This window comes from Onychostoma macrolepis, chromosome 20 (assembly GCF_012432095.1).
Source record: "Onychostoma macrolepis isolate SWU-2019 chromosome 20, ASM1243209v1, whole genome shotgun sequence".
Classification (NCBI taxonomy): Eukaryota; Metazoa; Chordata; class Actinopteri; order Cypriniformes; family Cyprinidae; genus Onychostoma; species Onychostoma macrolepis.
In genome coordinates, this window is record NC_081174.1 from 30,794,943 (window position 1) to 30,818,147 (window position 23,205).

General features: G+C 33.3%; 1 protein-coding gene across 2 annotated transcripts in view; it reads left to right on the forward strand.

Annotated features, from left to right (window-relative positions):
* fig4a (FIG4 phosphoinositide 5-phosphatase a) overlaps positions 1–23,205 on the forward strand; it is an 81,469-nt gene that overhangs the window by 35,241 nt on the left and 23,023 nt on the right. Inside the window, exons 17-21 of one of the 2 annotated variants that reach the window (XM_058755941.1) lie at positions 4,275–4,413; positions 15,611–15,669; positions 17,690–17,837; positions 18,738–18,821; positions 22,547–22,742. In XM_058755941.1, coding sequence (XP_058611924.1) covers positions 4,275–4,413; positions 15,611–15,669; positions 17,690–17,837; positions 18,738–18,821; positions 22,547–22,742 — 626 coding nt within the window. The remainder of the gene's footprint in view (positions 1–4,274; positions 4,414–15,610; positions 15,670–17,689; positions 17,838–18,737; positions 18,822–22,546; positions 22,743–23,205) is intronic. The other variant, XM_058755942.1, reaches the window with a different exon arrangement.

The window sequence follows — 23,205 nt, forward strand, 5'->3', positions numbered from 1 at the left end:
TATTGCATAACTCTTTAGATGTTAAATATATTGTGTATATGTATATGTATATATACTGTATGTATTGAGTATTTTTTTTTACTTTTTTTTTTGTATTAGATGTTAAAACTGACTTTGGCTCTTTTTTAGCCTATAAAGTGTTTAGGAATTAAAATATTAATTTGATTTTTTTTTTCTTTTGAATGATCTAAAACCTTTATGCCTTAACATGTTTTTTTAAGAAATAATGAAATATTTTTTAAAATATATTAATATATTGTAACAACCTTTTATATTAATTATTCTGACTGTTTTAAGTTTTTTCTATTTATTTATTTTTTTATTATTAATTGGTCTTCCATAGTAGCATACATTTAAATCATGTCAACCGCAGTTAAAACCACACATATATAGCACCTCAACACCATAGTAAAAAATGCAACTATATGGTTTCTACATATTTGTATGAAAAACAGTAGTCTAAATACATTTAGTATAAATGCACAAATGCTAGAACTTAATCACAAAAAATACAGTAATTATATTCCATTACCCCTTTAATACATTTAATTCTTGTCTACATTAATAATATAATGAAATTCCATTTGAATATCCCACATTTATCACCCCGCCCTATTTTAAAGTAACCATTTCTATAATCAAATCACCATATAATCAAAACGCTTGGCCTGTCAGGCTTGATTCGGGGCTCGACGAGTCCAGAGAGGCTTGTTTTTTTCTCTGATACGAGCAGAAAGATGAAGTTATTAAAGGAGCGACAGGAAGATGAGTGACTCATTTCTCAGCATCTCCTGTCATTTTAACCTGGACGTCTTCACCTGATCTCCGCGTCTCATTTCCACACTAGATGGATGTTAACAAGGTTTTAACGCGGCCCGTTTGCTGGAGGACACTGCGACATCGTCTGGAGTTATTCGAGGAGTTGTTCACCCAAAAAAGAAAATTCAGTCAAATAATTCAGTCTAATATGCCAGATAACATTCATGCATCTCAGACACGTCTAATGATTTTCATCTGGAAAATCTATATTTTTGGGCATTTGCTCATCTGAAATACATCTTAAAGGCGATTTCTGTCTGATCAAATATTATATAATGTTTAATATCTACATCTAATTCTTCTCTAATCTATCTTATCTAAATTAATTATTTAATAATTATTATTTTAGCTTTTAGGTTGATATATACAGTATATATATATATATATATACATTTATTTATTTATTTTCAGTTTTAGTTTATTTTAATATGTTAAACTAAATAAAAATTAGACATATTTTTTCCCATAAATAATCAATTTAATTATTCAATGTTTTAATAAAATATGGTTTTAAATGTTTAATTTTAGTTATTTTATTTCATGTTTTATTTGAGTTTTGAGACATTTTTTTTTTTTTTATGTTTTACAGTTATATTATTTCAGGTAACAAAATGTTTGGTTTTGTTTTAGTTATGTTAACTATAATAACCCTGACTTATACCATGTCTATAATAAAGACAAAAATACCATAAAAGTAGACATTTATTCATTTATTGGTAGAAGTTTCATTTTTGAGTGAGCTGTTCGTTAATATTAAGAAAACATCTTTGACTCGCTTAGGTACCCCCGACTTCTTATCTCATGTCAATTTAGATATTTTTACTGGAAAATGCTGAGAAAGAACATCACGTTTTGCGGCATGCTGGTTAATTAAAGGAACGGGTTTGCGGTTTGATTGAATGGCTCATCATTCATGTTTCAGCCTGTTTTAGAGCTTCTTCAGACTCCTTTCTTGTTCTCCATGTTGTATTTATAGCCTCGTCTCATTTAACCTCTCCTCAGGTAAATTCTCCTGAAATGAATCATAGTTCAGCGCACATGCTGTTCATCAGGACAGTCTAATGGAGCCGCGCTCTTATATTTCAGTATTGCACAGGTGAATCTCAAGCACATGTTGTTTTTCACTCAAAATCAAAAGAAAGAAATGAATTAAAAACTGAAGCCCATTTTAGAACCATTAAAACTTTTTTGCATTGTGACATTTTCATAAAGATGTAATGTTTAATTTCTGGGTTTTGGAGTGAGATCTTGGCATATTCTTGAGATTCACCTTTACTCTTCTGAATCTTTTTATTAAAATGTCTGATTGATAAATCTGGTGTAAATGTAAAAGAAAAATAATAATACATTTAATTAAAATAATATAATATAAAATTATACATTAAATAAAATATTTAAAATAAATAAATTAAATAAAATAGAATTAAATAAAAATAATACAATTAAATAAATTACCTTAATCTAATAAAATAAATTATAAATTAAATAAAGAAATAAAAGTATTATTGTAGCTCATAAAGCTTTAGTTAACATGTCTGCCAAATGGATAAATGTAATGGAAATGTAAAAATACAATAAAATAAATATAAACTATAAATTAATATAAAATACTCTTATAAAAATTATTTTTATTGTATCTTTTTAAAAGGTGGTTAAAATGTGTCGCATATTGATAAATCCAGTGTATAATAATTAAATTATAAAATTAAATACAATAAAATTATTTTAAAAAACTTTTATTTGATTTCAAGAAATTAAAATGTTTTAATGCCTTTAATTAACTATAATAACACTACCTGTAGCTTATAAATCTTTTGTTAAAATGTCTGCCAAATGGAAAAGTGTAATGCAAATGTACATCTTTTGTACAAGGTTTCCTGCACTAAAACAATTGTAATGTATTATTTCATGAGCATGCAGGAGATTCGCTGGACTATCAGGCGTTTCCATGTGATGTTTTGTGGATGAACGTGTTTGTGCATTAATGTCCCTCATCTCAGTTCTCATCTCAGCTTTATTTAATTAGAAGGATGCTGAAATGGCCTTGAGGATAACGAGGAACGAGTGTAATTGTGCTCAGTGCTTGTCGATTAACTCTTAATTACGCTGAGACGCGGCACATGCAGAGGACGATCGCTCAAACACACACTCGCGATTATCACACCTTTAACCTATGGATATTCTCAAAAACAAAGACCTGGCAGCTGAAAACAGAGGCAAACCCTGCTGTGCATCTGATTCTGTCATTGTTTGATTGCTCTCACTCTGGTGATCAGGTGATTTTCAGACTCTCTCAGCTTCAGGTTTAGTGGTTGGTTTTTACTGGCGTCACAAAAATGGTTCATGTTGCTGAAGTGTTTGTAGTTTGGCTGCATACAATTAAAATTTAAAGGACAAAAATAAGTACTGTAAATTTAAAAAAGCACTTTTTCTAACAAGTAATATTTACAAAAAATGTAATTACATAATGTTAAATAATATTATAAATAAATTAATACAGTTAAATAAAGTAAATAATAAAATTATAATATATATATATTTCATTAAAATGGTAAAATAAAACTCTTTGTAGCTAATGAAGTAAAATATGCCACTAGCAATGGTAAGGTCATGAAATGATCAAATATATACCTTGAATATAGTAAAATTCACTTGGGTAAATATAATGTAAAAAATAAAATACAATTAAATAAAAGGAAAAAACAATGTAAATTAAATTAACAAAATATATAATAAATAATTCAATAAAATACAAATATTAATGTATCTCATAAAGCAACGGCAATGTCATGGGTTCGATTTCCAGGAAATGCAAATTTCCAGGAAACTGGTAAAATGTATACCTTGAATATAATCAAATTTGCTTTGGGTAAAATGTCTGCCAAATGAATACATTAAATGTAATTAATAAATAAATAAATACAATTAAATGAAATAAATATTAAAATAAAATGCAATCACATAAAATAAACAAAATAAAAATAAATAATTAAATAATAGATCTATAATAGTGCATACAATATACAATTAAATAAAATACAATAAAATAAAATGCAATAAAATAAAATATAAATAAAAGTATTGCTCTAATAATAATAATAATAATAATAATAAATCAAATATTAAAATCAAATACAATACAATAAAATAAATAAACAAAATATAAAATAAATTAAAATAATAAAATTAAATAAAAGTATCTTGTTGGTCAAAGTAAAGCATGGCGCTAGTAAAGCCAAGAATATGGGCTTGATTCCCAGTGAATGCATGAATAAAATGTATACCTTGAATGTACTAAAATTCAATTTGGAAAAATTGTCTGCCAACTTAATGTAATGTAATGTAAATGTAAAAAATAAAATTAAAAATTAAATAGAATAAAATGCATCCTAATCTAAGAATTGGGCGAACAGGAGTAACTCTCAGAAGTAACACTGATGGTTTGTGTGTCTCAGATGCAGACAGACAGGACTCGATAAACCTGTTCCTGCAGGTCTACCAGCCGTCGGAGTCGAAGCCTCATCTCTGGGAACTGCCTACAGATTTCTACCTTCACCACAGCGATACCATGATCCTCCCACACCAGTGGCACAGGTACTTTCCGCTCAATACTGTCTGAATATCAACCTATGCTGTGCTTTCTCTGGAGACTTCAACAGACGAGCAAAAAAACTGCTCCTGACACGGAATTACCATGTTTTGCTTAACCCTCATAATGCATTCAAAATTTGCACATTATTTTCAAAGAATCGTTATTTTATGAATAAGTCATAACTTAATACACTGCTCAAAAAAAATTTAAGAAACACTTTAAAAACACATCAGATGTCAATGGGGAAAAATATCATGCTGGATATCTATACTGATATGGACTGGGTAATGTGTTAGGAACGAAAGGATGCCACGTCGTTTTATGGAAATGAAAATGATCAACCTACAGAGGGCTGAATTCAAAGACACCCCGAAAATCAAAGTGAAAAAATGATGCAGCAGGCTAGTCCATTTTGCTGAAATTTCATTGCAAAATGGTACTAAGTAGTTTGTATGGCCCCCACGTGCTTGACGGATGGTGTCCTGTGGGGTATTTCCTTCCAGATCTGGACCAGGGCATCACTGAGCTCCTGGACAATCTGAGGTGCAACCTGGACCGAAACATAATGTCCCAGAGGTGTTCTGCCGGATTTAGGTCAGGCGAGCGTAGGGCCATTCAATGGTATCAATTCCTTCATCCTCCAGGAACTGCCTGCATACTCTCGCCACATGAGGCCAGGCATTGTCATGCACCAGGAGGAACCCAGGACCAGCGTAGGGTCTGACAATGGGTCCAAGGATTTCATCCCGATACCTAATGGCAGTCAGGGTGCCATCGTCTAGCCCAGGGGTCACCAAACTTGATCCTGGAAGGCCGGTGTCCTGCAGAGTTTAGCTCCAACTTGCCTCAACACACCTCCCTGGAAGTAACTGCCTGTCTCCTGGAATCTCCTCCATGCTCTTGAGACACGAGACACAGCAAACCTTCTGGTAATGGCACGTATTGATGTGCCATCCTGGAGGAGTTGGACTGCCTGTGCAACCTCTGTATTGTCCAGGTATCACCTCATGTTACCAGTAGTGACACTGACCCTATCCAAATGCAAAACTAGTGAAAAACACTCAGAAAAGATGAGTAGGGAAAAAAATGTCATTGGGCTCCACCTGTGAAACCATTCCTGTTTAGGGGGTCGCCTCACTGTTGCCCATCTATTGCACCTGATGTTAATTTCATTAACACCAAAGCAGCTGAAACTGATTAACAACCCCCTCTGCTACTTAACTGACCAGATCAATATGCCAGGAGTTTAATTGACTTGATTTTATACTCTGATTAAAAACTTGAGCAGTGTATTTTAAACTAAAACAATGTCGTATCTGATCAGCAACTTCTCATTAATGAGTGAATCTGAAAAAAAATGTCAAGGTTTTGAATATTACCATATGCTATTTCTACATTTACTGCATTTTTATTTTTTTTTTTTTTATTTCAAATACACAAGAACAACACCAAAAAACTATGATGCAAAATGTGTATATATGTGACCCGTTCTGGCAAAATGAGTCGGGATGCGCAAATTTTTAAAAATGAGTTCTTTTTATTTTCACATTCTCCATTAAAATACCTTCAAAATGATACATGACTTGTTGGAATCGAATAAAACATGACTGAGCTACAGCCGTTTGAAGGCGAAAGAGGCAGCAGATCTGATTTCGAGAAAAATCGAGTTGAAGATTCCAAAGCAAAATCACCAAGCAACGTTGCATATTTTCCTCCAATTCTTTTCTTAATAATAATTACTATACTATTATTCACAATATAGCTATTTTTATTTTATCTTTATTAAAAATAAGAACAAAGATGCAAATAAACAGTAGTTTAATCAAGAGCAGCGAGTGATTCCGTCTTTTCTTTTAATGTATGATTAGCATTGAGAGTCTCAATTTGAGACAGATCTATATTAAGACCTACTGTAATGCATGGATCATATATAATGTTACACATCAGATTTCCCCCTAACCATTAACTAAACATTCATGTAAAACATAACAGATTATGATTGTGTGAAAATATATATATATAGATATAGATATAGATATTGATATTGATATTGATGAGAAATCTTATTTGAATATGTCATTGTAGGAAATTTATAAAAATATATAGTCTGAGAATTGCCAGTATTAACCCCAATGGAATGAATAGAGTTGAATTCTTTTGACTTTATTACTCATGGTTGCTTAAAGACATGCCCCATTTATGAAAGCTACATTTTTATTTCTAACAAAACACAAATATTACTCCGAAAAGTTTTCAAACAGAATACATTCATTTTACTTGCATGAACTTTAACTTTCAGATAAAAGTTGTGTGAGATGTGGAAAAAAGGCAAAAAATATTTTACAAAAGTTTTTGAAACTAATATAACTGAAAGTGTTTATGACAATAATGGTGTTCCATACACACCCGGGTCAAAAAGACCCAAACGCGAAGCTTTATTTGAAAGGGTTACATCTCCTAAAAAACAATTTCAAAAAATCTGAAAAAAAATAAATGTGTATTTTAAGTCTCTTAAAGCATTTGCGAAGTTTCGTTGCATTACTAAAAACTGTGTTTTTTAGAAATTCTTATGCATCAGTTTTTCATGCTGCACTGCTTCATCAATAGACGTAAATATTAATGTTCTTCAACAAAATTCAGTTCCAAGAGTTGTGAGAGACATGGAAAAAAAGGCTAAATATATTTTATAAAAGTTTTTGACACTAATATAACTTCATAGATAATTTAACTGAAAGTGTTTTTGACACTAATGGTGTTCCATACACACACACCCGGCTCAAAAAGACCCAAACGCGATCTCCTAAAATATCTCCTAAAAAACAATTGCAAAAAATCAGGGAAAAAAAGTGTATTTTGAGACTCTTGAAGCATGTGCAAAGTTTGGTTACATTATTAAAACTGTGTTTTTTTAAAAATTCGTATGCATCTCTTCTGGGTCAAAATGGACCGAATGCATTATGAGGATAAGAAAACGTGATGTGACATGAATGCATGGTGAAAAATGTAAGTAAGATCGTCTAGAAGAGTAATAGCACAACTAAGTACAGTATAAGCACTAATACTAGTGATCGTTTCCTTAGTAAACAGCATTATGAACAGCTACTGGTTGGTGTTTCATCGCCTTTGACCCGTATAAACATCAAAAGGGTTTTCAGCCGCGCTTCATTTCTAGCATCTATAGCTTCCAGTTTCTGTCCGTTTGTGGTTTATTCTTTTATTGCTGTGATGTTATAGAAGCGTTTATGTGGCCCGTGACCCACTTTAGTTTCCTCCAGCCGTCCAGCACGTGGCTTTGTGATGCCGCTTGCATAATGAACACAGGTCGACGTGACAAAGAACTATTATCAGACGCAAAACGAAATGAGAGGAATCTGACCTGTTTAGGGGAATTGTCGCATCAAATAGTCTCTGAAATGACAGTTCATGTTCCAGGACAAATAGGTCGTTCGTGTTTGCATGTATTTCTGTTCAGTTCACCGATCGGCAGGACAGCTTGTGCATTCATGTGGGTGAATCTCACAGACAGGTCTGAGTCTTTATGAATTATTATATTTTTCAATCAGGATTTTTGCATTGACTTTATATTAATATAAATTAGGCAAGGCAAGTTTATTTATATAGCACATTTCATACACAGTGGTAATTCAAAGTGCTTTACATAAAAGAAAGTGGAAAAAGTCATTTAAAAAAAAAAAGGAATTAAAAAATAATAATAATAAAAACAAGATATAAAAATGTATTTAAAAATAATTTAAAACAGTTAAGAATAGAAAATGATTATACATAGTGCATTCAGTTCGGACATAGCACAGTGCTCATTTAACAAATGCACAGCTAAACAGATGACTTTTGAGTTTAAATGTGGCTAATGTTTTAGCACATCTGATCTCTTCTGGAAGCTGGTTCCAACTGCGGGCGACATAATAGCTAAAAGCAGACTCCCCTTGTTTTGTGTGAACCCTTGGTATTTCTAACTGACTCGATCCTAATGATCTGAGTGCTCTGTTAGGTTTATATTCAGTGAGCATATCTGCAATGTATTTAGGTCCTAGGCCATTGATTGATTTGTAAATGAGTAAAAGTACTTTAAAATCAATCCTCAATGTAACTGGAAGCCAGTGTAAGGACCTGAGGACTGGTGTGATATGCTCAGATTTTCTGGTTCTAGTCAGAATCCTGGCAGCAGCGTTCTGGATGAGCTGCAGCTGTCTAATGGTCTTCTTTGGAAGGAGACCATTACAATAATCAAGTCTTGACTGGAAACAAAATATCTAATTCTTGCAATGTTTTTGAGATGATAGTATGCTGATTTAGTTACTGCTTTGACATGACTACTGAAACTAAGGTCTGTCTCCAGAATCACCCCAAGATTTTTGACCCCTAGAGTCAAGGTATGCATTCACCTTGAGAACTTCATCTTTGTTTCCAAATGCAATGACTTCAGTTTTCTCCTTGTTTAACTGAAGAAAGTTCTGGCACATCCAACAGTTTATTTCATCAATGCATTGGCAGAGGGAGTCAATGGGGCTGTAGTCATTTGGAGATGAGGTTAGGTAAATCTGGGTATTGTCAGCATAGCTGTGATAGGCAATTTGGTTCTTTCTCATTATTTGACTTAGTGGGAGCATATACAGGCTAAACAAGAGCGGTGCAAGAACTGAGCCTTGTGGGACTCCGCATGTCATGGACGTCCACTTAGACTTATGCTCTCCTATACTCCCATAATAACCTCTCCCTTCTAAGTATGACCTGAACCATTTGAGTACCATCCCAGAAAGCCCGACCCAGTTTTCCAGTATCTCTAGAAGTATGTTATGATCAACAGTGTCAAACGCAGCACTAAGATCTAGTAGTACCAGCACTGATATTTTTCCAGAATCAGAATTGAAGCGAATATAATTTATTATCTTAATAAGCGCAGTCTCTGTGCTGTGATGCGTTCGGAAACCAGATTGAAAATTGTCCAGGTATCCATTTGAGTTTAAGTAGTTGTTCAGCTGATTAAAAACTACCTTTTCAATAATCTTACCTAAGAAAGGAAGATTTGATATTGGTCTATAGTTGCTCAACATGGTGTTATCAAGATTGCGCTTTTTCAGAAGGGGCTTAACAACTGCATTTCATTTTAAAATGAAAAATAAATCATGGCACCAAGTCAATACACAATATAAAAAAACTTAAATGTTTCTGAGCTTGTATCATTAAAGAAGACATGCAGTTCTGTTAATATTACATAGGCTACTTAGATGGTATAAATCCCGTTTTAGTGCAAGTTTAAGAGTATCACTTTTGAATTTCCTAACATTAGAAAGAAATACAATAATATCAAAGCATTGAAACTGGATCATTTTTGAAAACAATGTTTGATTTTTTTAATTTTCTGTTATTACCAGAGGTGGGAATGTCTGTAATCACCCAGAACACACTATCAATAGTCTAGCAACACCCCAGCAACTGCAGAGCAAGAGCCTAGCAACCACCCAGAATATCCTAGCAACCAACTAGCAGCACTTTATCAAACATCTAGAACATCTAACTGACCAAACTATTTATGTTTCTTAAACAAGACTTTAAGACAAGCCAGCATAAATGTGTCTTTCAAACTTTATAATCTAGTTATTACAGGTATTCTTAAATACTTACAATTCAAATACACAGATGACTTTCCTGCCCAGTGAACACTCATGAGATCAATAACACTTAACAAAAAACTCTTATTAGGATTCAGGAATTATTTTTGCAGCTCAGTGTCTATTACAGTATACAACATAAATTAAATTACAGATAATAATAATTCAGCAATGAACTTTTGGGAACAGATAATTTTCATTTTACTACGGTAATTAAGTAATCTTGCAGTAGATGAAAAACACTAGAAAAGTTCAAATACCAAAGAATTGTATATGAACTTGGTATGCACCACAATACAGTACAGTAAAAAAAAAAAAATTGAAAAAGTAAATTCAGCATCCTCTGCACATTTGGTCAAATTTCATTACAGTGTACAGTACTATAGCAGTTTCCTGGTCTCCTGACACGAGACTATATCTCTAGGCAGTCATTCTCAGTTCTGCAAACATGCAGTACACATAAAAAATGGTTACAAATACCTTTTTCCTGCAGCACGTAGAGCCGGAATGACAACACAATAGAGCGGATGTTACAACCGATTACATCACAACACAGCCTATTTAAATACGCTTTTCCTAATTGGACATAACCAATGAGTGACGTCTACGTCACCCACTCACTACATTTGGAAGGAGACCATTACAATAATCAAGTCTTGACTGGAAACAAAATATCTAATTCTTGCAATGTTTTTGAGATGATAGTATGCTGATTTAGTTACTGCTTTGACATGACTACTGAAACTAAGGTCTGTCTCCAGAATCACCCCAAGATTTTTGACCCCTAGAGTCAAGGTATGCATTCACCTTGAGAACTTCATCTTTGTTTCCAAATGCAATGACTTCAGTTTTCTCCTTGTTTAACTGAAGAAAGTTCTGGCGCATCCAACAGTTTATTTCATCAATGCATTGGCAGAGGGAGTCGATGGGGCTGTAGTCATTTGGAGATAAGGTTAGGTAAATCTGGGTATCATCAGCATAGCTGTGATAGGCAATTTGGTTCTTTCTCATTATTTGACTTAGTGGGAGTATATACAGGCTAAACAAGAGCGGTGCAAGAATTGAGCCTTGTGGGACTCCGCATGTCATGGACATCCGCTTAGACTTATGCTCTCCTATACTCCCATAATAACCTCTCCCTTCTAAGTATGACCTGAACCATTTGAGTACCATCCCAGAAAGCCCGACCCAGTTTTCCAGTCTCTCTAGAAGTATGTTATGATCAACAGTGTCAAACGCAGCACTAAGATCTAGTAGTACCAGCACTGATATTTTTCCAGAATCAGAATTGAAGCGAATATAATTTATTATCTTAATAAGCGCAGTCTCTGTGCTGTGATGCGTTCGGAAACCAGATTGAAAATTGTCCAGGTATCCATTTGAGTTTAAGTAGTTGTTCAGCTGATTAAAAACTACCTTTTCAATAATCTTACCTAAGAAAGGAAGATTTGATATTGGTCTATAGTTGCTCAACATGGTGTTATCAAGATTGCACTTTTTCAGAAGGGGCTTAACAACTGCAGTTTTCGGGGAGTTTGGAAAAGTCCCAGAAAGAAGTAAAGCGTTCACCACTTCTAAAATATCTGCTTCTAAACAGTTAAGCACACTTTTGAAAAAAGATGTGGGAAGTGTGTCAAGCAGGGGCGGATCTAGAAAATTATTTTTAAGGTGGCAAAGGGGTGACATGGGGTCTATGAGGGGTGACAACACCAAAGGAAGCCCCCATGCATATTTTTGGGGAATTTATTGTCTGACATGCACAGTTGTGTTCACAAATATTGCATTACCATTAAGTAATACTGTTTAAAATGAAAAATAAATCATGGCACCAAGTCAATACACAATATAAAAAAACTTAAATGTTTCTGAGCTTGTATCATTAAAGAAGACATGCAGTTCTGTTAATATTACATAGGCTACTTAGATGGTATAAATCCCGTTTTAGTGCAAGTTTAAGAGTATCACTTTTGAATTTCCTAACATTAGAAAGAAATACAATAATATCAAAGCATTGAAACTGGATCATTTTTGAAAACAATGTTTGATTTTTTTAATTTTCTGTTATTACCAGAGGTGGGAATGTCTGTAATCACCCAGAACACACTATCAATAGTCTAGCAACACCCCAGCAACTGCAGAGCAAGAGCCTAGCAACCACCCAGAATATCCTAGCAACCAACTAGCAGCACTTTATCAAACATCTAGAACATCTAACTGACCAAACTATTTATGTTTCTTAAACAAGACTTTAAGACAAGCCAGCATAAATGTGTCTTTCAAACTTTATAATCTAGTTATTACAGGTATTCTTAAATACTTACAATTCAAATACACAGATGACTTTCCTGCCCATTGAACACTCATGAGATCAATAACACTTAACAAAAAACTCTTATTAGGATTCAGGAATTATTTTTGCAGCTCAGTGTCTATTAAGTATACAACATAAATTAAATTACAGATAATAATAATTCAGCAATGAACTTTTGGGAACAGATAATTTTCATTTTACTACGGTAATTAAGTAATCTTGCAGTAGATGAAAAACACTAGAAAAGTTCAAATACCAAAGAATTGTATATGAACTTGGTATGCACCACAATACAGTACAGTAAAAAAAAAAAAAAAATTGAAAAAGTAAATTCTGCATCCTCTGCACATTTGGTCAAATTTCATTACAGTGTACAGTACTATAGTAGTTTCCTGGTCTCCTGACACGAGACTATCTCTAGGCAGTCATTCTCAGTTCTGCAAACATGCAGTACACATAAAAAATGGTTACAAATAAAATTTGACAGTCACATGTTTGAAGGTGTACAACATGTGCTACAGTTTACTGTACATACAGAAAAGTGAAATTTCCATCATCTAATGTACTGGTACTGTACTGTAATTATACTGAATGTGTAAGTATAAAACCCATGTATATTATTCGTTCAGCTCTCTCCTCTCTCAGTTGTTAGGATGCAGAGATTCTGATTGCTGTCATCAGTTTTGCAGCCTGATGTTTAACTTACTCATTGCTAAACTTTTTGAGAAATGTGTTTTTTTTTTTTTTTTTTGAGAACTGAATTAATGGTTTGGGAAAATAGGCCAACTAAAATCAGTTATATTATGTTAACAATCGAGAAAACTGCAATACAAGATTCTTACCTAACTCTGCTATCAGTTTTCGTGATCGGCATCTTCTTATTGATTTCATGTTACTGTTTCGTCCGATATGGCAGAAAGGCCTCTATATGCATGATGAAAGTGGCGCGAGCGGTCGGAGAATCGGATCACCAAACAATTACGGGATGAATGTCAGACATATCCGGACGGGATTAGATTTCTCAGAGGACTTCTGAATAAACTGAGAATCAGTATCTGATTCACGAACAAATGTAAAAACAATTAGTTAGTGAATGGGCTGAGCTTTGTGTTTTTGACTCAAAAAGAACCGGTTCATAAGAGTCATTTGTTAATGAAGCCGACTACACTGGGCGCGCTGCGTGTGTGTGCAACCATCATGCACAGTTTAGTGGAAGACTTGTTTTTTTGCCATTATTTTACGTGGCTGAATAGTAGCACATGAAGCTTACATTTATATTTTATTCTGTGATAATTCTGGGGTGGCAGGTGGGGCCACCCCGGTAGATTCGCCCCTGGTGTCAAGATAGCAGGTTGATGATGTAAGGTGCTGTACTATTTCTTCCAAAATTTTGCTATCAATTGCTTCAAAAACAGACATAGTCGCTTCTTTTTGAAACTGCGGTCGAATCTGTGTGACCTCTGCATAACTTGAGGATGTGCCAATCTTCTTTCTGATATTATTGATGATCTCAGAAAAGAAGGATGCAAACTCATTGCATTTGCTGTCGGAGAGCATTTCACTGGGAATCTGACTTGGGGGGGTTTGTAAGTCTCTCCACAGTAGCAAAAAGAGTGCGAGAGTTGTTTAAGTTACTGTTTATAAGGTTTGAGAAGAAGGTCTGTCTAGCTGTGGCTAGTTCCACATTGAAAGCATGAAGGCTGTCTTTATAGATGCTATAGTGAATTTCAAGTTTCGTCTTCCGCCACATCCACTCAGCTTTTCTGCATTGTCTTTTCATACTCTGAACTGCTGTTGATTTTTTCCAAGATGATTTTTGTCTGCCATTCTTCTTGCTGACTTTTTCAGGAGCGATATCATCAATAACATTCTTAACTTTTGAGTTAAATAAATCCAGGAGAAGATCAACAGAGTCTGCAGAAATGCTCGATGTTAAAGATATAGCCTTCATAAATAGTGCATTAGTATTTTCGTTAATGCATCTCTTTCTGACAGAGAGAGATCTAGATTCAGTGGTAACAGAGATCAATATATCAAAGAAAATACAGAAGTGATCAGATAGTGCTACATCCTTAACAACAATGGATGAAATGTTTAGACCTCTACTGATGAGTATATCTAGAGTGTGTCCACGATTGTGTGTGGGTCCATGCACATGCTGAATCAGATCAAAAGTGTTTAAAATAATTATAATTTCATTTGCAGTTTTGTTTTCTGCATTATCTATGTGAATATTAAAATCCCTTGCAATAGTAAAACAGTCAAACTCTGAGGAAATCATTGATAACAGTTCTGTGAACTCTTCCACAAAGGCTGGAGAGTATTTTGGAGGCCTGTAAATAATGATAAACAGAATGCGTGGAGCACCTTTCAGCACAATACCTAGGTATTCAAAAGACAAATACTGACCAAATGACACTTTAAACACATTTTCCCCTCAAATTTTATGCACGTGTGTGCATGTATTTTACATGTATATAAAATTGATTTATGCTGGGTTTAATTCAAATATTTCATATATTTTAATGAAACCAATTATTTTATATATGTATGCATGCACAATATATGATTTTATATATATATATATATATATATATATATATATATATATATATATATATATATATATATATATATATAATATTACAACTTTTTATTATATATTTAATATTTTATAGTATATGTAATATATATTTTAATTAAGTAATTAATATTTATTTATTTATCTTAAATCATTTGTAAAGTTTGTATAATATATACAGTATAATACATTATTATATAAATTTTATATAGTTATATAAATTATATAGGTTTTTATTACAAAATCTGAAAAAGTGTATTTTGAAGGTCTTAAATCATTTGTAAAGTTTCGTTCCTTAGTAAAATAATAATATAAAAATAATAAATATATAATATTATATTGTGTATATAGATTATATTATATAATATATTATATAATATTATAAATTTAATATATAATATTATGTCAATTGAAACATTCACATTATTATGTATATGTATTATTCGCTGGCTGACTGTAATCTTTATTTGTTGTAATAAAATTCATTTGTTCTGGGTTTAATTAATTTTGTATATAAATATATACTGTATTTGATGCATTATTTAACTAAAATAGCATTTTGTGTGTGCGTGTTTATATATATATATATACATATACACAGTATATATATGTGTGTGTGTATGTGTGTGTGTATCTGCAGTCCTCTTTGATGCTGATGTATTTGTTTTTCTCTGCAGTTACACACACTGGTGGACTGACGGAGTGCTGACGTTCCTGCCGGTACCGTATGATGAAGGTGATCGCTTTACACATCCATAAAGACAGATACGAGAGATGTGAGCTTACGTATTAACCACAAACACAGAGCCGAAGCAGCCGTCATATCAGTCAGTCCTGATCTAGTGGAGCTTCCTGAGCGGAAACTGATCCACATCCGGCTCACGTGAAACACACCGGAGACTCTCATAATCACTGTTTGTTTATTTATTTATATGAATACATATTTAAGTAAATATTAATTTAAATCTTTCGTTTTTATTTATTTATGTGAATGTTTATTTCAATTATTTATTGACTTGAATGTTCAATTTAAGTTAAACAATTTATATAAACATTTAAATAAACAAATTAAGTAAACAGTTTAAAAAGTAAATACGTATTTATGTATTAAAGTAAATATATAGTTGTTTATGTGAATAAATATTTAAGTAAATATTTAAATAAACACTTCAAAATGTAAATAAATATTTAAGTATATAAGTAAATATTTCATCATTTATGTGAATGAATATTTAAGTAAATATTTAAGTAAACAATTAAAAAATTAATATTTGTGTATATTAAAGTAAATATTTATTTATTAAAATATAATAATAATGAATAAATATGTATTATATAAGTGTAAATGTAAATTATTTATTTATTAATGTAAATGACGATTTAAGTTAATATAAATTAAAATATTACAGCCAAAAATATTTAAATATTCAATATTAATGTAATTATTAGTCATAGTCATTTGGAACACATGAGCATCAGCTCTATACGGCACACAAATAACGCTTTTTATGTTCAGACCGTGACTTAATTCATGCAGTGGAGTTTACTGTATGAAAATACATTCTACACACACACACTTTTTTTTTTCTTTTTTTTTCGCTGAACTCATCACATTGCAATATGGGATTGACTTTTTCATCAATTATTCATGTGATGCATGTTACAAGCAAAATGTTAATTTATTAATTTAAGAATTAATTTCTCTTTCAGCTTGTTCTTCCAAGTTTTTGTGACGTTTATTATCTGTTTAGAGCCTCAGACGTGCTGTACGTTGTAACTGGACTTCTGCATGTTGAATCGTAGGGATGTAACTATTAACTGCGAGCCAGTTGAAAATTCATTCAAATGTGACGATTCAAATCAGTTGAGATGCTAAACAAATCGCGATTCAATTAGGGGTGGGAGTTTATATGAATGTGTGTCTGCGGGGAACTTACTGTCTTTAGAAAAGTTTAGATGGTATTTTTTCTTTTCATCTTGCCTCTGTATAATGCATATTAAAGTTCATAATTGCAGCGCTGCTTTGTTTACAGCGGAAACCAAGGAAACGCTTAAAGCGCCACCTGCTGGCAGAGAGTGAATCTGCATCTCATTCAGCTCGTCTGCTGTTTCGGTTTCATGCAGATATTTTTTATGTATAGTTTCACAAAACTGAAGCCAAACCATTCTGCTTTTGCTTCAAATTTCGAAATGATACAATCTAATTTAGATTAAAAACTGCTCGTGTTGCATGTATGCAGCATCTTTGTTTGGATCATGATTAAAATGCAGTGGTTGCGTCTAATTTGAAATGGAAAGAGCACAGACAAAGCCTTATTTTGTTTAAATGAAGAGATTTCTTTTATTTCTGTTACTTATTTATTTGATTTGGGGCTTGTTTTAAAATTTCAATTTAGTTTTGTTATTTGCATTTACATTTAAATTTTGTTATTTAGCAGACGCTTTTATCCAAAGCGACTTACAAATGCGGACAATAGAAGCAATCAAAACCAACAAAAGAGTAATAATATGCAAGTGCTATATTAGTATATTATTATTGTGTTATATTTCAATTTCACCAAGAAATTTGCAGCATTTTGTCCAAGCAATAATAAAAGAACACATTTAATTTATAATTTGTCTTAAATCTCATTTTGTTAAAAAAAAATTGCGAATCGAATCATGAAATCAAAATCGCGAATCGAATCGTGAGTTGAGTGAATCGTTACATCCCTATTGAACCATAAAGCTTTTCTGAATGTGTTTGTGTGTTTCAGCTCCGTGTGAGAAGAACAGGAGGAAGGTGGTGGTGAAGCGCGTGAACCGATACGACGAGAGCATCGACATCTACACCGAGTTCTTCAAGCCGTACGAACTCACCTCGTTCGACGACACGTTCAGCATCGCCATGACCAACTCCTCGAGGTCAGCACTGACACTAGGGCTGTCAGAAAAAAATTTGGATTTTCGAATATTCGTTGAATTTTAAATTTTAGGTGTGCGTCAGGCGGCCTTATCAGTGGCACACGAGATGCAGTGACGATGCAAGTGACGTTTCAGCGTTTACATTGCTGTGCGTCTCTCATATTTATTGCTCTTGTTTTACCGTCACGTCTCACCGGATGAGTGTTGGCCGATCCGGACGGTCGTTTGCATCGTTTACATAAAGACAAATGTGCCGTTTACTTACAGTGCTCAAATCAGATGAATACACACAAATATTAATGAGATATAATTTTTTTCCCCCGATTACATTTTTCTGCATTGATTTGATCATCTGTTTTGATGCTTTAAATACATTTTTATAATAAAAACCATGTATAATCAATTGAATACATGAAATAATTTATGGCCTTTTTTTTTCTTTTTTTACATTTATACAGCCCTATGAAATCTTGTATTATTCCAGAAATTCTGTGTTGTTTGTTTAATTTTTCCTGGAATTATGATTTAATACATTTATTATTAGAAACTGTGATAATCAAATGAAGACATAGTAGTTTAATAGTTTAATCTTCTAAAAAATGTAATCAAATGGAAATTCCAAATTTTTTGGACAAAGTGCTACACAACAGAGGTTTACTGTTAAAATTCAAACTTTTAAAATATTACAATTAAACCATTCTAATAAATATCTAAGTTAATATTTACGTTAATACTTGTAAATTTTTTAAATAATTAAACGTTTTATTTAAAACATGTAAAAATCCCTTTAAGTGTGTGTGTATATACACAGAATTCTGTAAACAGAATATATTTCCATATTTTGCAAATGCAGATGGATATTCATGCTTCTCATGATTTCTCTCTCGTCTCATCTTTCAGGGAGTTCATGCCGAAGACGGTCGGCCTCGACCCAAGTCCGTTTACTGTCCGCAAACCAGACGAGAGCGCGAAGTCAGTGCTGGGGTGAGTCTGAGAGACCGATCAGTTTGTTCATTCTAGCTCTGCTGTCCTTCAGGTGTGACCATCGGCTCACAGCTCCACCTCACGAAAACAACACCATTTGTGCTTCGATATGTGTTTATATCATGAATATTCAGAGCCTGAGGCCTGAGCTTCTCGTTCCTGCAGGAAAACTCAAAAACAACGATGCCAGCATGCGTATACACAATAATCTGGAGCTGCAGAATCTCCAGTGGCTAAAACAACAAATACAGTTTTTATATTACTATATTTCAATGCTAAATTTTATATTTATGCTATTTAATATATTATTGTGTGTGTGTGTGTATATATAAATTATGTAAAAAATTACAGAAAGCTTATAGTAGAAAAAAAGTTATTTTAAATTGTAGTAATAATAAATAATGAACGTACTTCACAACCCTTATAAATGTATGTTCTATATAGTATGAATATGAGTAGTTTATTTCATTAAATTATTTTAAATTTAATTTCAGTTCAATTTTTACAAATTTTTTGTATTTTTCCTCATTTTTATTATTATTATTTTTTTTGTCTATTTTTATTATTTTTTTGTGAATTTTTTTTATTTCAGTTTTAGTTTTACTGTATTTATTTTAGTACATAAAGTTAAGCTATATGGAAAAGAGAAATGGTCTTGTAGCGACTAGCTGAAGTCAGTTTTTAAAAAATGTTATTTGATTTCAGATAGCTTTTTTATTATTGTTGTCACGTAAATAAAATGAAAAACAAATTATATTAAAACAAAAAGCATAATAAACATTAATAAAAACTATAAAGAAAAAAAAAACTAAACTAATAAAAATGCACACAAAATTATTAAAACTTTAAGATTAAAATAAAAAACTGAAAATATAATAGAATTATAACAATTCAAAATATTAAGAATTATAAGTATACTGTAAGTATATTAATGAAATATGTATTAGGGGTGTAACGGTACACAAATATGACGGTTCGATACGTACCTCGGTTTTAACGTCACGGTTCGGTATGATTTTGGTACAGCAGGGTTGTTTTACTGAACAAGTTGCTCTTTCTTTAAATATATTCAGTTATAGTTTACATTTTCTTAGTGATAAAAATCTACCTCAGTTTATGCTTAAAACTATAGGGAGCCCTTTTACATTATAAGGTTACAATTAGGCCTAACAACTTAACCCAAACTTACATTTAATTTCTATTTATTTTTAAATAGATGATCAACACTCAACTTAAAAAAATAAATAAAATAAATAAATAAATATAATAATAATAATAATAATAATAATAATAATAATTATGCAAACATGTAAATTGCACATAATGCAGTTTTTAAATTAACTTATAAATAATAAAATTTCTAGGCTATTTGTTAAAATAAATTCAATTACACATTGGCTGTCATAGCATGTTACATAACAGATTAATTTAAACCTACATTATATAATTAAGACTAACAGGTTTAGTAAAATATGAGTATATGGTGTAATATTTAGTAAAAATGCTCCTCTCTAGACTTATCTAGTGAACTAACGAGCTGTGGACATTGATGACTTGCTGAGGTAAATGAAATGCTACGTGACATTTTATTTCCACGCTGTTTTGTTGATGTCTTTTCGCGGTTGAAACACTGATTGAGCAATTACATGAGGCATGAGATGTTCATTCATGTTTATTGGCATTAAAGCTAGTAGTACAGAGGAATTAGTAGTTCACTCACGCTCCACTCTGCACGAGTCTGCGGCGCGTCACGGCTCAGACACGAGAACCAGAGCTGATCGCGGCCGCTCGAGTCAATGCTTGTGTTTATACCAGCACGTTTCTGAAGCGTCCCAGAAGCGGCTCTCCAAGGCGTTTATACAGCGGTCTGTCATGCCACAAAGACTGTCAAAATGCCATTTATTATTTGAATTTCCTGAAAAAAAACTCATTCGGTACACATGCTTACCGAACCGAAGACCCGTGCGAAACTGTTCGGTATGAATACGTGTGCCGTTACACCCTAATATATATATATATATATATATATATATATATATATATATATATATATATATGAAGAGTCCAGATGCAAAAGCATCTAAGTGCCGTCTGAAATTTTCTTCTAAAATGAGCATTTTATCAGGCTCCTATATTTCTGTTCAGTTGTTTCACTTTAATTGCATAGAAAAGGACCTATACATTGCCATTACAGTAAAATTACTGAACCTAAACATAGGAGCCTAATAAAAATGCTCATTTTAGATGAAACTTTCAGACAGCACTTAGAGGATTTAGCATCTGAACTAGACACACACACACACACACATACGTATACAGTGGGGCAAAAAAGTATTTAGTCAGCCACCAATTGTGCAAGTTCTCCCACTTAAAAAGATGAGAGAGGCCTGTAATTTTCATCATAGGTATACTTCAACTGTGAGAGACAAAATGAGAAAAAAATAATCCAGAAAATCACATTGTAGGATTTTTAAAGAATTAATTGGTAAATTCCTCGGTAAAATAAGTAACCAAAGTAACAAAGACTACCATCAGTAACACACTGCGCCGCCAGGGACTCAAACCCTGCAGTGCCAGACGTGTCCCCCTGCTTAAGCCAGTACATGTCCGGCCCGTCTGAAGTTTGCTAGAGAGCATGTGGATGATCCAGAAGAGGATTGGGAGAATGTCATACGGTCAGATGAAACCAAAATAGAACTTTTTGGTAAAAACTCAACTTGTCGTGTTTGGAGGAGAAAGAATGCTGAGTTGCATCCAAAGAACACCATACCTACTGTGAAGCATGGGGGTGGAAACATCATGCTTTGGGGCTGTTTTTCTGCAAAGGGACCAGGACGACTGATCCGTGTAAACGAAAGAATGAATGGGGCCATGTATCGTGAGATTTTGAGTGAAAACCTCCTTCCATCAGCAAGGGCATTGAAGATGAAACGTGGCTGGGTCTTTCAGCATGACAATGATCCCAAACACACCGCCTGGCAACGAAGGAGTGGCTTCGTAGAAGCATTTCAAGGTCCTGGAGTGGCCGAGCCAGTCTACAGATCTCAACCCCATCGAAAATCTTTGGAGGGAGTTGAAAGTCCGTGTTGCCCAGCGACAGCCCCAAAACATTACTGCTCTAGAGGAGATCTGCATGGAGGAATGGGCCAAAATACCAGCAACAGTGTGTGAAAACCTTGTGAAGACTTACAGAAAACATTTGACCTCTGTCATTGCCAACAAAGGGTATATAACAAAGTATTGAGATGAAATTTTGTTATTGACCAAATACTTATTTTCCACCATAATTTGCAAATAAATTATTTAAAAATCCTACAATGTGATTTTCTGGATTTTTTTTTCTCATTTTGTCTCTCATAGTTGAGGTATACCTATGATGAAAATTACAGGCCTCTCTCATCTTTTTAAGTGGGAGAACTTGCACAATTGGTGGCTGACTAAATACTTTTTGCCCCACTGTATATATGAAGAGTTCAGATGCAAAAGCCTCTAAGTGCCTTCTGAAATTTTCTTCTAAAATTAGCATTTTTATCAGGCTCCTATATTTATGTTCATGTTACGGTTTTAGTTTTAGTTAATGATATAACCCTGGCTCTGATAGTTCAGTAGGTCAGAGTTGATTTGTTTCCATTGATTGCAGTGTTTTTCCTGTTCAGAGTGGCTGTGTGTGTTTTATGAGCGTGTGGATGAGGTGCTGATCTGGTTTCTCTGGTCTGGTCTCTCAGCAGTAAGTCCAGTAAGGAGGAGGCGGTGTTGCAGAGGAAGACGGCGGCCAGCGCTCCTCCTCCTCCCAGCGAGGAGCAGATCTCCAGCAGCTCTGAGGATGACTCCGAAGATGAGCGCGAGGAAGATGGGACAGTGTCTCAGCGCTCCACACCGATCAAACTGTCCGAGCCAAGCGACAGCATCCGCGCACATGAGGTAATGCGGCCGCGCACAACTCGCATTTATAACATTATCATGCAAAAAAAAAAATTAAAGCAGTGCTGTGTCTCTTCAGAAGAGAATACTAGCATACTACTTTTACTATTTCTACAGTATGTACATTGTATACAGTATGCAGATGTTTTGTGCACTAAGCAACAGACCAGATTTGATGAGATGTATCCCACAATGCAACAGTGTAGCGTACTGGTGTTTGAATGCATACTGTTTTACATGATATTTTTAAACAAATAGCATATAAATAGATACACATAGTAGGGCTGAGTGGTTAACTGAAATCATGATATTCTAATCGCAAAGCGTGCAATGTGGACGTGATTTGACTCTGTTCCAGAGCAAATGCATGACTGCTTGTCTTACTAACCAATTAAGTGAGCACACCTCCGTTCTCCGAGAGAGAGAGAGAGAGAGAGAGAGAGAGTGGGATTATGACGTCTAC